General features: G+C 43.2%; 1 protein-coding gene across 2 annotated transcripts in view; it reads right to left on the reverse strand.

The window, feature by feature from the left end:
- The window catches only part of PCSK9 (proprotein convertase subtilisin/kexin type 9), a 35,027-nt gene that overhangs the window by 11,026 nt on the left and 6,630 nt on the right, over window positions 1–17,371 (reverse strand). The window contains exons 3-7 of one of the 2 annotated variants that reach the window (XM_056532136.1): window positions 16,303–16,494; window positions 7,734–7,857; window positions 6,053–6,186; window positions 5,737–5,878; window positions 3,494–3,690 (exon numbers count right to left, since the gene is read on the reverse strand). In XM_056532136.1, coding sequence (XP_056388111.1) covers window positions 3,494–3,690; window positions 5,737–5,878; window positions 6,053–6,186; window positions 7,734–7,857; window positions 16,303–16,494 — 789 coding nt within the window. Of the gene's footprint in view, window positions 1–3,493; window positions 3,691–5,736; window positions 5,879–6,052; window positions 6,187–7,733; window positions 7,858–11,396; window positions 11,784–16,302; window positions 16,495–17,371 lie in introns of those variants that run through there. The other variant, XM_056532137.1, reaches the window with a different exon arrangement.

Raw genomic sequence — 17,371 nt, forward strand, 5'->3', positions numbered from 1 at the left:
CCTAAAATTTGTAACCCAATTTCTCTCGAGTAAGGAAATACCTCATATGCGTATGTAAAATGTTCGGTGGGCGCAGTAGAGGGCTCAGAAGGGAAGGAGCGACAATGGGATTTTGGAGAGTGAGTTTTTCTGAAAGGGTTTTTGGGGGGCATGTCCCATTTAGGAAGCCCCTATGGTGCCAGAACAGTGGACCCCCCCACATGTGACCCCATTTTGGAAACTATACCCCTCATGGAATGTAATAAGGGGTGCAGTGAGTATTTACACCCCACTGGCGTTTGACAGATATTTGAAACGGTGGACTGTGCAAATCAAAAATTTTATTTTTCATTTTCACAGACCACTGTTCCAAAAATCTGTCATACACCAGTGGGGTGTAAATGCTCACTGCACCCCTTATTACATTCCGTGAGGGGTGTAGTTTCCAAAATGGGGTCACATATGGATATTTATTGTTTTGCGTTTGTCAGAACTGCTGTAACAATCAGCCACCCCTGTGCAAATCGCCTCAAATGTACATGGGGCACTCTCCCTTCTGGGCCTTGTTGTGCGCCCTCAGAGCACTTTGCACCCACATATGGGGTATCTCCATACTCGGGAGAAATTGCATTACAAATTTAGAGGGTCTTTTTTCCCTTTTACCTCTTGTGAAAATGAAAAGTATAGGGCAACACCAGCATGTCAGTGTAAAAAAATTATTTTTTTACACTAACATGCTGGTGTAGACCCCAACTTCACCTTTTCATAAGGGGTTAAAGAAGAAAAAGCCCCCCAAAATTTGTAAGGCAATTTCTCCCGAGTACGGCGATACCCCATATGTGTCCCAAAACTGTTGCCCTGAAATACGACAGGGCTCCAAAGTGAGAGAGCGCCATGCGCATTTGAGGCCTGAATTAGGGATTTGCATAGGGGTGGACATAGGGGTATTCTACGCCAGTGATTCCCAAACAGGGTGCCTCCAGCTGTTGCAAAACTCCCAGCATGCCTGGACAGTCAATGGCTGTCCGGCAATACTGGGAGTTATTATTTTGCAACAGCTGGAGGCTCCGTTTTGGAAACAGTAGCGTACCAGACGTTTTTCATTTTTTGGGGGGAGGGGGGCTGTGTAGGGGTATGTGTATATGTAGTGTTTTTTACTTTTTATTTTAGGTTAGTGTCAGTGTAGTGTAGTGTTTTTAGGGTACAGTCACATGGGCAGAGGTTCACAGCAAGTTTGCCGCTGGAAGTTTGAGCTGCAGCGCAAAATTTGCGCCATCTCAAACTTCCAGCACTCACTGTAAACCTCCGCCCATGTGAGTGTACCCTGTACATTCACATTGGGGGGAGGGGGCAAACATCCAGCTGTTGCAAACTCCGAGCATGCCCTTTGGCTGTCCGTGCATGCTGGGAGTTGTAGTTTTGCAACAGCTGGAGGAACACTGGTTTGGAAACACTAAGTTAAGTAATAAACTTTCAAGTGTTGCAACCAAACTTAGTGTTTCCAAACCAGTGTGCCTCCAGCTGTTGCAAAACTACAACTCCCAGCATGCATGGTCTGTCAGTGCATGCTGGGAGTTATAGTTTTGCAACAATTGCAACAGCTGGAGGCACTGAGGTAGGAAACGGACAATGTTTCCCAACTAGTGTGCCTCCAGATGTTGCAAAACTACAACTCCCAGCATGCCCAGACTGCCAAGGCATGCTGGAAGTTGTAGTTCGGCAATATCTGAAGGATCAGATGTTGCCGAACTACAACTTCCAGCATGCTTGGGCAGTCTGGGCATGCTGGGAGTTGTAGTTTTGCAACATCTGGAGGTCCACAGTTTGGAGACCACTGTATAATGGTCTCCAATCTGTGCTCTTCCAGATGTTAGAGAACTACAACTCCCAGCATGCCTGGACAGACTGAGCATGCTGAGATTTGTAGTTTTGCAACATCTGGAAGAGCACAGATTGGAGACCATTATACAGTGGTCTCCAAACTGTGGACCTCCAGATGTTGCAAAACTACAACTCCCAGCATGCCCAGAAAGCCAAAGGCTGTCTGGGCATGCTGGGAGTTGCAGTTTTGAAACTCTCAGAGGCAGCAGTGAGATCGCTTTACGGCGATCTCACTGCTGCCAATGAAGATGCTGCACTGCTGCCGGAAACTCACCTCCGGGACGCAGCGCCGCCGGGACCGCCTGGAGGACGTCGGGACCGCACGGAGGACGCCGGGACCGCTCGGGACACCGCTCCGACGGGTAAGTGACGCCGGGGGACGGGTCGGGGACACTTAGCAGAGCGGTGTGTGTCCCGATCCCCGTGATCGGAACTCACACACCGTGCTGCTAAGTATTCTGATAGCGAAACGCTGCTATCAGCTAGTCAGATTTGACCAGCTGATAGCAGCGATCGCTGGGGGGGGTGGGGGACGAAACCCCCCGTGGTCGCACGGTAAGATCAGTGATAGCCACCATCTTTCCGGGCGCTGCGGGGTGCCGCGAGTAGCGGCAGTAATGTCCATGACGTACCTGTATGTCATGGGTCGGGAACACCTTGCCACCCATGACGTACAGGTATGTCATAGGTCGGGAAGGGGTTAAAGGGTTACTCCAGTGGAAAACTTTTTTTTATTTTTTATTTTAAATCAACTGATGCGAGAAAGTTAAACAGATTTGTAAATTACTTCTATTAAAAAATCTTAATCCTTCCAGTACTTACCATTTTAGAAACTGTCCAGAGCAGCATATGTTTGCTATGGGGATTTTCTCCTACTCTGGACAGTTTCTAAAATGGACAGAGATGTCAGCAGAGAGCACTGTGCTCGTGATTCAGCAGAGAGCTCTGTGTTCCAAAAAAAAAGAATTTCCTCTGTAGCATTCAGCAGCTAATAAGTATTGGAAGGATTAAGATTTTTTTATAGAAGTAATTTACAAATCTGTTTAACTTTCTGGAGCCAGTGGACATATATAAATTTTTTTTTTTCTGGATAACCCCTTTAAGTAAACACTAACTGCTGTTTGAAGCTACCTACGTGTTTGAACTAAAATGATTGCATCCTGGGTACACCCCCAAGACACCTCACCTGAGTGTACCCAGGGGGCAAGGGCTTTCTACAATTGTGCAGACCATCTAAAAGATGGTCTGCACAATTGTAGAAAGCCCTTGCCCCCGGGTACACTCAGGTGAGGTGTCTTGGGGGTGTACCCAGAATACAATTATTTTAGTTATTTTAGATGGTACAGGTTCACAGGGGGACATACAGGGTTAGTTACAAAGCTATCTGTGACCACTAGAGATGAGCGAATTTACAGTAAATTTGATTCGTCACGAACTTCTCGGCTCGGCAGTTGATGACTTATCCTGCATAAATGAGTTCAGCTTTCAGGTGCTCCGGTGGGCTGGAAAAGGTGGATACATTCCTAGGATAAGACATCAACTGCCGAGCCGAGAAGTTCGTGACGAATCGAATTTACTGTAAATTCGCTCATCTCTAGTGACCACCCTAGAGACTAGAGACCGTTATACTAACCTCTGGTTCTGAGGCTGGTGAATACAGACAAGCATCATCCTTGTAATTCCCAGCAGCGGCAATAATTATTACCCCAGATTTAATAAGCGTACGACTGGCCATATTAAGCGTTTGACTGAACCCTCCGACAAAGGGAATAAGAATAATCAGGGGGCTGTATGGCTGCTCAGTCAGTGTTTTCTTGATATACTCCAGACCTGCAACAAATTCACAAAGGCATAGTCACAATTAGCACAAAAAAAAAAACAATCAAAAGGTTTTTTTGTAAAAAAATGTTTAATTTATTTTTTGGGAGAGAACCCTTGAATTGGCTAAGCTGCAATACCAGAGTCCATAGATAAGAGTGATTTGTCGCAAAAAAAAAAAAAAAAAAAAAGCATTAACATTTTTTATTTAATTCTGAATAACAACATTCAAGTCAAATTCTGTATAGAAAGAGTTGACAATTGCCGACAAAGAGTTGACAAAGCTTTCTATCATCTTGTTCATTTGCAATGATTTATTTTTATGTCCTAGGGCAGTATACTTATTTTTGCCATGAGGTCACAATGACGGCTTTTGCCACTGTATGCCTATCCAATAGCATACTTATTCACCTTTTCTTTTGCGGCATTTCTTGGAAACTCCTTTAAACTAGAAGGCTTAAAGGGGTTATCCAGGAAAAACCTTTTTTTTATATATCATCTGGCTCCAGAAAGTTAAACAGATTTGTAAATTACTTCTATAAAAAAAAAAACTTAATCCTTTCAGTACTTATGAGCTGCTGAAGTTGAGTTGTTCTTTTCTGTCTAAGTGCTCTCTGATGACACGTGTCTGAGGAGCTGTCCAGAGTAGAAGCAAATTCACATAGCAAACCTCTTCTACTCTGTGCAGTTCCTGAGACAAGCAGAGATGTCAGCAGAGAGCACTGTTTCCAGACAGATAAGAACAACTCAACTTCAGCAGCTGATAATTATTGGAAGGATGAAGATTTTTTAATAGAAGTAATTTACAAATCTGTTATCCGCGTCTTACAAATCGGTGTCCCCGCGTCATATCGGGTTGGTCCCGTCGGCTATCAACGGCCGGGACCCGCGGCTAATACAGGACATCAAAGCTGACCGCCGCGTCTGAAGTGAAAGTATCCCGGCTGCTCAGTCAGGCTGTTCGGGACAGCCGCGGTGAAATCGCGGAGTCCTGAACAGCTTACAGGACACCGGGACGGCCCTTACCTGCCTCCTCGGTGTCCGATCGACGAATGACTGCTCCGTGCCCGAGATCCAGGCAGGAGCAGTCAAGCGCAGATAACACTGATCACAGGCGTGTTAATACACGCCAGTGATCAGGATGAGAGATCAGTGTGTGCAGTGTTATAGGTCCCTATGGGACCTATAACACTGCAAAAAAAAAAGTTAAAAAAAAGTGTTAATAAAGGTCATTTAACCCCTTCCCTAATAAAAGTTTGAATCACCCCCCTTTTCCCATAAAAAAAAATAAAACAGTGTAAATAAAAAAAAAAAAATAAACATATGTGGTATCGCCGCGTGCGTAAATGTCCGAACAATAAAAATATATCATTAATTAAACCGCACGGTCAATGGCGTACGCGCAAAAAAATTCCAAAGACCAAAAAAGCGAATTTTTGGTCACTTTTTATACCATTAAAAAATGAATAAAAAGTGATCAGAAAGTCAGATCAAAACAAAAATCATACCGATAAAAACTTCAGATCACAGCGCAAAAAATGAGTCCTCATACCGCCCTGTACGTGGAAAAAAGTTATAGGGGTCAGAAGATAACATTTTTAAACGTATACATTTTCCTGCATGTAGTTATGATTTTTTCCAGAAGTATGACAAAATCAAACCTATATAAGTAGGGGATCATTTTAATCGTATGGACCTACAGAATAATGATAAGGTGTAATTTTTACCGAAATATGCACTGCGTAGAAACGGCAGCCCCCAAAAGTTACAAAATGGCGTTTTTTCATCGATTTTGTCGGACAATGATTTTTTTTCCCGTTTCGCCGTTAATTTTTGGGTAAAATGACTAATGTCACTGCAAAGTAGAATTGGTGACGCAAAAAATAAGCCATAATATGGATTTTTAGGTGGAAAATTTAAAGGGTTATGATGATTAAAAGGTAAGGAGGAAAAAACGAAAGTGCAAAAACTGAAAAACCCTGAGTCCTTAAGGGGTTAAATGTGTTGTGAACAGAGGCAAACATTACCTTTACATAAAATAACAAGTAGTATACATACCCAATAGACTTCCACTCACTGTCCCTTTACCCTGACAGTTCAATACTCGTAAGCTGCGCAGATTTACACCTTTAGCAACGCCAGCATCTCTTCCATTCAACACACCAGCCAAGTGGGTCCCATGGCTCTCACATTTACTGGCCTATAAGATGTTACATGAAGAAAAAACACTTTTCAGGCAGATAAAAAGCTTAGCTGACTATATTTCCATTGAAGGACCCCTTTGTCTGAGACATTTGTGGGGGCCAAGCAGTCATTATGAGGTACCATCATGTAAGTCATTCTAAGTAACCCCACCATACAGACTGTAACTAACCTGCCGATAGAATCTGGTCCCATCTTCATCGGGTACATTCTCGAATTCTGTAACAAGAACCTTTCCTTCAATTTCTCTATGGTTGCTCTGTATGCTGGTGTCTAAAAGATATACTTCCACTGACTCCCCTGTATCTAAGAAGGAAATAGACACAATATAAAGGAATGGTAGCTGGAAGAAAACGCAGACAGTGGTATATGGGTCTTAAAGGGGTACTCCTTTAAAAAAATAATAATAATTAAATCAACTGGTGCCAGAAAGCAAAACAGATTTGTAAATGACTTCTATTAAAGAATCTTAATACTTTCAGTACTTATCAGCTGCTGTGTGCTCCACAGGAAGTTATTTTCTTGTTGTATTTCTTTTCAATCTGACCACAGATCTCTCTGCTGACACCTCTGTCCATTTCAGGAACTGTCCAGAGCAGGAGATGTTTGCCAGGGGAATTTGCTTAAATGGTGTCAGCAGAGAGCACTGTGGTCAGACAGAAAAAAAAAATTCAAAAAAGAAAAGAACCTTCCCGTGGAGCATACAGCAGCTCATAAGTAAGCCTTTAAATCAGCACTTTTACTTTAAAAACCTTTGATATGTTTTAGAGACATGTCAAAAGTTTTGATAACACAGTGTATGTGTCTTCAGACCGCGACTGATAGCTAGAACTAAGAGCTCGCTAGACGAGAAAAACTTACAATGTAAGTCTATGGGAATGTCTCAGTCAGCTGCATTTTTGCTCCCTGCTCTTTCTTAAAATTGATCGGGGACTAAACAATGAGACCCTGAACAATCAGTACTTTTGACATGTCTCTAGGTTTTTAAAGTGACAAGTACACTTTAATGTATACAATTAAATACTTTGTTGTTCCTTATAAAAATAATATACCAAAAAGTAATTGAATCAATCGGGCCACTCATAATGAAATAGACGACAAGTTTATTTTTGAACATCAATAAAATAGCTATATAGCAGGTATTTGGAAGAACACCACTATAAAAAGATCTCCAATAACAGCAGTGTTACATAATAATGTTAATACAGACAGATAATATGTGAACAGAAGCACTCACTGGCCCTCATTTACTATTGCAATCCCGACATGTTTTGTTGGGTTGTGTGCCAGATTCTGTCGCATTGCGCCAGAAATTCTGTCTGCGCCAGATCTTACGCCAGAATTGAAAAAAAAACCAGACTAACTCTCTATTTTGCTGCGAAAACCCGAAAAAGGGGCGTGGTCGCCAGGGAAAGGGGGCGTGGTCTCCGAAAAGGGGCGTGCTCCTGACATTTTCACAAAAACCCAACATATTTACTAAGGTTTCCACATAAAATGTGGTGGATTTCAGCTGAGGAAAACCCGACAGATCAGAACATGTGTAAAAAAAAGCAAAGTGTAGAGAAAGTGGAAACTGTAGGGAAAGCTTAGTAAATACCGTGGGAAATAAATTGTAGGGAATTAAAACCCACAAAGAAACCTACACAACACTCTTAGTAATTGAGGGCCACTATGTTTCCCTACGGTAGGTCATCTCATAAACCATACGTATAACGTCCTAAAAATTATCACCGCAAAAAGTGGTAAACATAATGATCCTATCAATTCTAGAGACACCAATAGTAAAAGTATAAGGTACTGTACTGGAAAAAATGGACATATAACACAGACATGAATAATAATTAAAATCCTACTTGGTGGGTTGAAGTGGTTGGCGACATGTGGAGCAGGAACAATTCTGTCAAGGTTCCATGGCACACTCTGGCCAAATACATAGGAATCCTCTTCAATGTAATTTACATGTGGGAGCTTCAGGGCCTTATAGAAGAAATAATGAGATCATATGTTATTGTTAATCTACTTGTGGAATGGTGGCGGGGTGTGAAGTGCATGGCAGATGTTGTTACCCTAGGGGCAGATGGTATTAACCCCTTGTGTTCGTGACACCAGGGCGTGGTTTAGCCATAACCAACCAAAGGTATACCGCTGGATCCTGGGCTAGGCACGGGGGGGCAATAAAGACACTGGCGTCGAGTTAGGGACAACAGTAGCTTTACTGAGGATAGACAGTTGTTACAGTCTATGCAGTACAGCCAGGGCCCAAGGAGGTGACCAGTGACACAGAGACCTCGCAGGTTTCTTGGGACTTGTAGTAGACAGGAGAATTTAGTGCAGGCCACGCCGAGTAGACAGAAGACTTGACTTGACTGACAGGACAGTGACTTCAGCTTACATGCACTTGACTTGAGGCTGCAGGACTGGACTTGAGGCCTCCACTGCTCGTGACACACACTATAGGCACGACTGACCTCAGCAAAGACTTGGAGCAAAAAAGAGAGAAGCTAGCTCCTCCCAGGACTTATATGGGGGAGTCAGCCCATAGGTCACCTTTGGGGTCAGCTGGTCACTAATACCTCCTTGGTAACAATCACATGGTACATTTATCAAAGGTACAATACACAATATAATACATAACCTTTACATGGGGGGAACAACTGCAGAGGGCCCTGGGGACACTGAGGGACACTGCCTGACAGGGCACGGAAGGTATAGGGAAACACCGTCCCCTACTGGGCCACCACATACTCAATTATATTAATTGCCAATTTAGAACCACAGGGGTAAACAGATGACTATTTGGGCATCAGGGCAGCAGTCAAGAACCCATGGATAGAATAATCCTTTAGGCTGACCGATGCAGCCATTACTAAAAGGAACGTTAGAATGTTTTTGGCACCCCAAACCAGTAACTAAACTAACCCTTCTTTATGAGTAGTTTTCAAAGATGTTCCCTGTTACTTGGGAAGATACCTCATTATGATAACAAAGAATGTTATCCTGTTCTTGTCCCATTTACCAAAGAGCTATATGAAGTCAAAAAAGTTGAGATACTATTGATATCAATATGTCCTCGCCCTTATCACGATTCACGCCCAACAAGGTTTGACTGGCATCCCTGCAGACAGGCCTTTAATTATGTTTTCTGTCCTCATGGCCGGCTGAGTGTGTGATTAGGGTGAAGTAGGAGGACCAAATCCTGACTTCTGCTGGCAGCGTCCCTACCTTGTTGCCTTTAAATTTTTGTAAACATATTTTATTCACAATTTGCCATGTATGACAACTGTAAAGAATATTGCTCCAATGACAGGTTATCACAGAAAAAGTAAGTACAAACATTTTCCATGGATCAAATTCATATTGGGTTTTCTGATAACCTTGTAAGGGTACACATAAGAATGAAGGCCACCTCAAGAACAGAAACTTTCCAAAATGAATAACAATAACAAAATCTGTGTGTGTGTTTGTCGGCCCCTTCCAAATTATGTTTTTGTGGAACCATTACCAGGTGTGCTAGCAGCCAATGCATCCTATTCTGAGGAATGTCCACCAAATGTGTATCTGAGTATGTGTTAAAGTATACCCCCGAGCGTAAGGGTAGCTGGGACAATGGACTCCCCTCATATTCAATGTCAGGGAGATATAGAGGGTAAATATCAAACTGTAAGTTACCCAATGTGCCCTTTAGACCCGCCATGTTGTACTATGTTTATAAAATGTTTTATAACAGATTACCAGTCGTTGTCATCCTTCAAAGAATACAGGAAAATCTTCACTTTCTAAAGAAGAATGAAACTGACTTTTTGGCAGTGCGAAGGACTATAAGCAATTTGGAGTCAAGTACCCCTGACAGGTCTGAGAATACCTCCAACATGGAGGGCATGGAGGGTTTGATCCAACGGTGTTACAACCCCTTCAGGGCCACCAACAGGAACAAGTGAAGCCCCTTATCGCATTAATCGCTATCTTGGGGGGGGGGGAGTTTTCCCACCACATCTGGGAAGTAGTGAAACTCTAACTCTCCAGGTCTGTGCTCATCACCCCTTCCTCCTGATTCCTGTGAGAGGTCAACACTGAATGAACTTCGCCCACTCACTGACTACTGTGATGCTCGAGGTCACTTTGATGGCCAGTCATTGGCTAAGTTGGGCAGTTCCTGTGGGGTCGACATGTTGCAGGAACCAGAAACAGTGACAGGCAGGGACATGGAGCATCGAAAACAGCATCGGGGGATTGGAACAGTATGGCTTCTTTATTTTTGTTATAGCACCATCAGCCAAGATATATATATATACACATTATAAGTAAGAAATAGAGTAGAATTCAAGCCCATATTGAAATCTGTGTGTGGAAAAAACTCTCTCTCTCTCTCTCTCTCTCTCTCTCTCTCTCTCTCTCTCTCTCTCTCTCTCTCTCTCTCTCTCTCTCTCTCTCTCTCTCTCTCTCTATATATATATATATATATATACAGTACAGACCAAAAGTTTGGGCACACCTTCTCATTCAGAGTTTTCTTTCTTTTCATGTAGATAAAAATTGTAGATTCACACTGAAGGCATCAACACTATGAATTAACACATGTGGAATTATATACATAACAAAAAAGTGGGAAAATCTGTCATATTCTAGGTTCTAGCCACCTTTTGCTTAGATTACTGCTTTGCACACTCTTGGCATTCTCTTGATGAGCTTCAGGAGGTAGTCACCTGAAATGGTCTTCCAACAGTGCTTAGCACTTGTTGGCCCTTTTGCCTTCACTCTGCGGTCCAGCTCACCCCAAACCATCTCGATTGGGTTCAGGTCTGGTGACTGTGGAGGCCAGGTCATCTGGCGCAGCACCCCATCACTCTCCTTCTTGGTCAAATAGCCCTTACACAGCCTGGAGGTGTGTTTGGGGTCATTGTCCTGTTGAAAAATAAATGATGGTCCAACTAAACCCAAACCGGATGGAATAGCAGCCGCTGCAAGATGCTGTGGTAGCCATGCTGGTTCAGTATGCCTTCAATTTTAAATAAACCCCCAACAATGTCACCAGCAAAGCACCCCCGCACCATCACACCTCCTCCTCCTCCACACCAGCACACCTGTGAAGGGAAAACCATTTCAGGTGACTACCTCTTGAACCTCAACAACAGAATGCCAAGAGTGTGCAAAGCAGTAATCAAAGCAAAAGGTGGCTACTTGGAAGAACCTAGAATATGACATATTTTCAGTTGTTTCTCACTTTTTTGTTATGTATATAATTCCACATGTGCTAATTCATAGTTTTGATGCCTTCAGTGTGAATCTACAATTTTCATAGTAATAAAATAAAGAAAACTCTGAATGAGAAGGCGTGTCCAAACTTTTGATCTGTACTGTATATTATATATATATATATATATATATATATATATATATACGGTATATATAAAGTTTTTTTCACACACAGATTCCGATGTGGGTTTGGAGTCTACTCTATTTCTTACTTGGCAGGTTTAGTTTCCTAAAGAATAGAGAAATAGTGCGTGATTACTTACTGTATCATCATTTGTCTCATTATTACAAAACCTTTGGCAAAGAAAGACCCAAGGGTAAAACATAATGGCTTGTAATTTAATGTAATGTGGTAGGCCTCTGGGGTAGGGGTAGTGTAGTCAGGGTATTGCTTCAGTACATCAGGGGTTAAGGTTAACCCTATTGTTCGTGATGCCAGGCTAAGGGCTAGTATGCTGAGGTAATTCTCTGGCATGTCGCCGCCCTTCCCAGTAACGATAGGTGCATGCATAAAATGACTGAAGGTCCACAAGGTAGTTGAACTTGAACTTGGATAAACTCGGTACATCCAATGAACAGTAACAGTCTCATTAATACAGTCTCCATACACTTTAGTGACTGACAGTTGTTGCGGACCTTGGCTTCTGATATAAGTCTTAGAATTTAGGATTATTTGCGAAGATCCGTCCGGATTTAGGGGTGAGATAAGGTCCGGTGATCTTGTAGAGAGCTTAGGGATTGATACACTCACGGTTTATAAAGATCAGCCGTCGCCACAAGGCTCGGGCCTAACTCACTGATGACAGCAGCGCAGATCCTTCCCTGTCAACAGCCCACGAGGAAAGAGAGAGAGAGTAATGGCCACCGCTCCCTTACATGGGCAGGGCCGTTTTGGATTGGTCCAAGTCAGCTGTCACTCACCGTCACATACCCTGATGGGTAAACACCTGACTTCCTCCAAAGGTCCTTGAACTACAAACCATAGAGTCATTGGAACGCATCACGTGACCCGCAGGTCCTGCGACGCTAACTAGGCAAATACACTTACTATATAAATATATACATTATATTTAAATAATTTTAATTACAAAAGGGGTGACAAGGGGCTAGATAAGGATGAGGACCCCACCTACACCTAGGGACTCTGACTTTGGGGACCCCACCACAAGGCAACGGAGGCAATCCGGTGCCGGGACACCACAGTAACAACAAGGTGAAAGATGGCACCTGTCAAGCCGCTGCAGATAGCATAGGAGGATACTGAAAACATATGCCACAAGACTGGTTCTCTTCTTTGATGAATTGAGCAAATAGGCATTGCGAATTGATGCATTATATACATTTGGAATGTAGAAAATGAATGTTTAAATTACAATTGCTAACTATGATGAATGACAGATGGGATCACAATGCTTGGTGATCACCCCGTTGGCAGTCATGGGCATGCTGGGAGTTGTAGTTTTTCAACAGCTAAAGAGTCACAGGTTGGAGTGCACTAATACAGTGTTTCCCAACCAATGTGTCTCCAGCTATTGCAAAACTACAACTCCCAGCATGCCCGGACAACTGTTGGCTGTCCGGGCATGCTGGGAGTTGTAGTTTTGCAACAGCTGCAGGCACACTATCCTATACACTAACAGGGAGATTTATCAAAACTTGTGCAGGGGAAAAGTTGACCAGTTGCCCATAGCAACCAATCAGATGGCTAAAAAGGCCTCTGAAAAATGAAAGAAGCGATCTGATTGGTTGCTATGGGCAACTGGGCAACTTTTCCTCTGAAATTACAAAAATTATAGATAATGGGGGAGATTTATCAAAACCTGTGCAGAGGAAGAGTGGTGCAGTTGCCCATAGCAACCAATCAGATCGCTTCTTTCATTTTCCACAGGCCTCTAAAGAGGCCTGTGGAAAATGAAAGAAGCAATCTGATTGGTTGCTATGGGCAACTGCACCACTCTTCCTCTGCACAGGTTTTGATAAATCTCCCTCAGTGTTTGTATCTAAAAAAAAACACACCAAAATTCGAAGTGAGCTCGTCACCATTTAAAACAAGTATTAAACAGCAAGCTGATAACTTGATCTGAGCCAGTTGTCACCCAGACTCAATTATCATCCAGACAACGGGGGGTATGTATGAAGGATTTTACCCTGTTTTTTTGACTGTGATTTGTCTCAAATTTCCTTTTATGTCACTTTTTGCGACAAACAATTGCGCCAAATGGTTTAGAACAAAATCACTGATTTCACTTTGTTAGTCGTGATTTCAGTTACAATCATTCTTTGGTCTGGAATTCATTAATTGCGACTTTTCGATTTGGCGCAAGTTTAGGCGAAAATACCTTCATTTAGGCGCAAATCTACACCATGAATAAAGTGACAGTAGAATGTCCCAAAGTCAGATTTACTGCCTGGAATTCTGGGGTCTGCGCCTTTTGTAACTTGCGTACGACAATTGATAATTTTGGCGCAAATATGCTCCATTTGACGCAAAAAAACATACATAAAATCACACATTGCTACACCATTATTGATACATGTCCCCCAATGTCGCTACGCTAGGACCTGTTCACATATGGACAGATGTCCGCTGTGCTACCGCCTTCAATGCGTTTCTGTCACTCTGTAATGAGTGACGTCATCAGGTGGCGGAATGCCTTTTTAGATGTACCGTATTTTTCGCCCTATAGGACGCATCGGCGTATAAGACGCACCCTATTTTTAGGTGCAAAATCAAAAAAATTTAAGATTTTGAACCCAATAGTGGTCTTCAACCTGCGGACCTCCAGATGTTGAAAAACTACAACTCCCAGCATGCCCGGACAGCCGTTGGCTGTCCGGGCATGCTGGGAGTTGTAGTTTTGCAACATCTGGAGGTCCGCAGATTGAAGACCACTGCATAGGAGGTAATACTCACGTGTCCCCGCTGCTCTGGATGTCGCTCCATCGCTGTCGCCGTGTCCCCGTCGCTCCGGAACGTCTCTGCTGCCGGTCGGGTATCCTCGCTCTCCGTCGCCATCATCACGTCGTTACGCACGCCGACGCACGTACGCGACGACGTGATGACGAGGAAGGAGAGCGCCGGCCATACAGGGGATCCCTGAACGGAGAAGACACCGAGGAGGCAGGTAAGGTCCCTCCCGGTGTCCTGTCCCGCCACGGTGGTCCCGAACAGCCCGACTGAACAGCCGGGTTAGTGTCACTTTCCCTTCAGACGCGGGGGTCTGCTTTGATCGCCGCGTCTGAAGGGTTAATACGGGGCATCACCGCGATCAGTGATGTCCTGTATTAGCCGCGGCTCCCGGCCGTTGATGGCCGCAGGGACCGCCGTGATAGGGGTGTATTCGCCGTATAAGACGCACCGACTTTTTCCCCCCAGTTTTGGGGAAGAAAAAGTGCGTCTTATATACGGCGAAAAATACGGTATATATATATTGATAGCATTAACTCATGACCAGGAGCAGTTGTCCATATCTCCCGTATACAAATAATTGCGCAGCACAGTGAATAATAAAAGACAGTGTGCAATATATGTAATATAGATAATATAGATATTTTATTACTTCACTGTGCTGCGCAATTATTTGTATACGGGAGATACGGACAACTGCTCCTGGTCATGAGTTAATGTCATCAATATATATATATACATCTAAAAAGGCATTCCGCCACCCTGATGACGTCACTCATTACAGAGTGACAGAAACGCGTTGAATAGCGGATATCTGTCCATATGTGAATAGGTCCTAGCGTAGCAACATTGTCTGGATGATAATTGAGTCTTGGTGACTACTGGCTTAGATCAAGTCATCAGCTTGCTGTTTAATACTTGTTTTAAATGGTGACGCGCTCACTTAGAATTTTGGTGTGTTTTTTGATACAAACACTCATTAAAAGTTATGTTTTAGGCACTATCTTTCATTTTTGTAATTTTTTTATTCTGGTCATGTTTACCACTTGCGGGTTTCAACGCGACCCCCTTCACATTAACTGCGATGCAGAACATTTTAGGGAAAGCAATGCAGTGATCCTTGCCTATTCTTTCTTCGGATTCTGCCCGAAAATGCATTGCCGTTTATGAGATGGCGCCGGCAGATACATTGTAATGTGCGGAATGTCCGCCCATGTATTCCAGGCAGACATTCCACACATTTTTAGCCATGGCCTTAAAGGGGTAAAAAAATAACAATTTTTTTAGAAATCAATTGGTGCCAAAACGTTAAACAGATTTGGTGATTAATTCTATTTAAAAATCTTAATCCTGCCAGTACTTATCAGCTGCTGTATACTACAGAGGAAGTTCTTTTCTTATTGAATTTCATTTCTCTGACCACAGTGTTCACTGCTGACACCTCTGTCCATGTCAGGAACTGTCCAGGGCAGGAACAAATCCCCATAGCAAACCTCTCCTGCTCTGGACAGTTCCTGATAAGAGAAATGAAAAAAGAGGGACCGCGCCTCGTGTATTACCCAAGGTACCAGATGGGGAAGAGGGTGGACTGTGCCAGCCTTTCGGTTGGCCGCTCACCTTATGGTAGAAAATTAACGCTTGTCACCCCTAAAAGGGGTATGGATATAGCCGGAATGAACTGCAAAGCCCAAAGGGTCACCGGGATGGAGAATCCGATCCTGTTCAATGTAGTAGGTGAAGAAATAAAAGACCAGTGCTTCAGGTGCTGTTCAGAGTTTCATTGGTAGAATGAAAATTCAAATGCAGGTATATCATTTAAAGTGCCATTTAGGCACTATGTTTATTAGGAAATCACCAATGACGCGTTTCGGAGGTTAAACCCTCCTTCCTCAGATTGGCAAGGGGTTTAATCTCCGAAACGCGTAGTTGGTGATTTCCTAATAAACAGAGTGCCTAAATGGCATTCTAGCAATGAAACTCTGAACAGCGCCTGAAGCACTGGACAGTTCCTGACATGGACAGAAGTGTCAGCAGAGAGCACTGTGGTCAGACAGAAAGGAAGTTTTAAAAGGAAAGAATTTCCTGTGCATCTTGCAGCAGCTGATAAGTACTGGAAGGATTAAGATTTTTAAATAGGTTTAACTTTCTGCCACCACTTGATTTAAAAAAAAAATTTCCATAGGAGAACCCCTTTAAAGTTTCCTTTTCATGTTTTTCTAAACTGCACATCAATAATGAAATGATGAGTATCTGCCACTTACCATCTCCAGTAGATCACTGCTCATTCTTACCACAAACCCTTGAAATAGCTCGTGGAAAATATAGACAATTGTCGTCAAGTAGCCATGCTTCGCCGCCCTGGTCTGCAGCCTACGGATCACTCTCTCTGTCTGGGATTTGTGGGCATTTTCTTTTAAGACCACCACATACTGGCCGGACAGTCTCCAGGCTTCCTGTAAAAACAATTGTCTGGTTAGTGAATGGGGGGAAAAGGCAAAGCAAGGAATAGGTACATAATGGGGGTTATTTACTAACCTAATCCCAACTCTTTTTTTCTCGGGTTTTGCACCCAAATCGTGTCGCAATCCTCCATTTGACAAGAACAACCTGAAAAGGGGGGGTGGCCTCGGTAGAAAGGGGGATGTGGTCCTGACAAAAGGGGCGTGTCCCCAACAAAAATCCCAACATATTTACTAAGGTTTCCACATAAAATGTGGTGGATTTGAGCTGGAAAACCCCCGACAGCGACAGAACAGTTGCAAAAAAAAAAATTTGGGAAAAGTACAAAATGGAGGAAACCTTAGTAAATACCTTTGGAAAATACCTGTCAGAAATCAAATCCCACAAAGAAAACTAAACTCCGCTCTTAGAAAATTACCCCCAATGTATGTATATATAAAGTGGGACAAAATAAAGCCAAAACTGGACATGCAACATATTTGTACAGGGATCCCTCAACTTACAATGGCCTCAACATACAATAGTTTCAACATACAATGGTCTTTTCTGGACCATCGTAACTTGAAACCAGACTCAACATACAATGCTATGGAATCTGCGAAACGCGTAAATGGCTGGAAGAACCAACCAATCAGTATGGATATTTCACTGGTAAAACCCCTGTATTCCTAAAGTGCATGCACTGACTGGTGTCTGGTAGCGCCCCCTACAGTACAGGGAGGTATTACATGTTCTGTACTCTTTACCTCTGCCAGGGTTAGCTTTGGGCATCAGGTGAGGGGGCTCCATTTTCCTTTTTTTTAGGACATTACGTGTTCTGTACAGGACCCTGAAGAAGCTTCCTTCATCTGCATAGACCAGTGTTTCCCA

The sequence above is a fragment of the Hyla sarda genome, chromosome 7 (genome assembly GCF_029499605.1).
Source record: "Hyla sarda isolate aHylSar1 chromosome 7, aHylSar1.hap1, whole genome shotgun sequence".
Lineage (NCBI taxonomy): Eukaryota > Metazoa > Chordata > Amphibia > Anura > Hylidae > Hyla > Hyla sarda.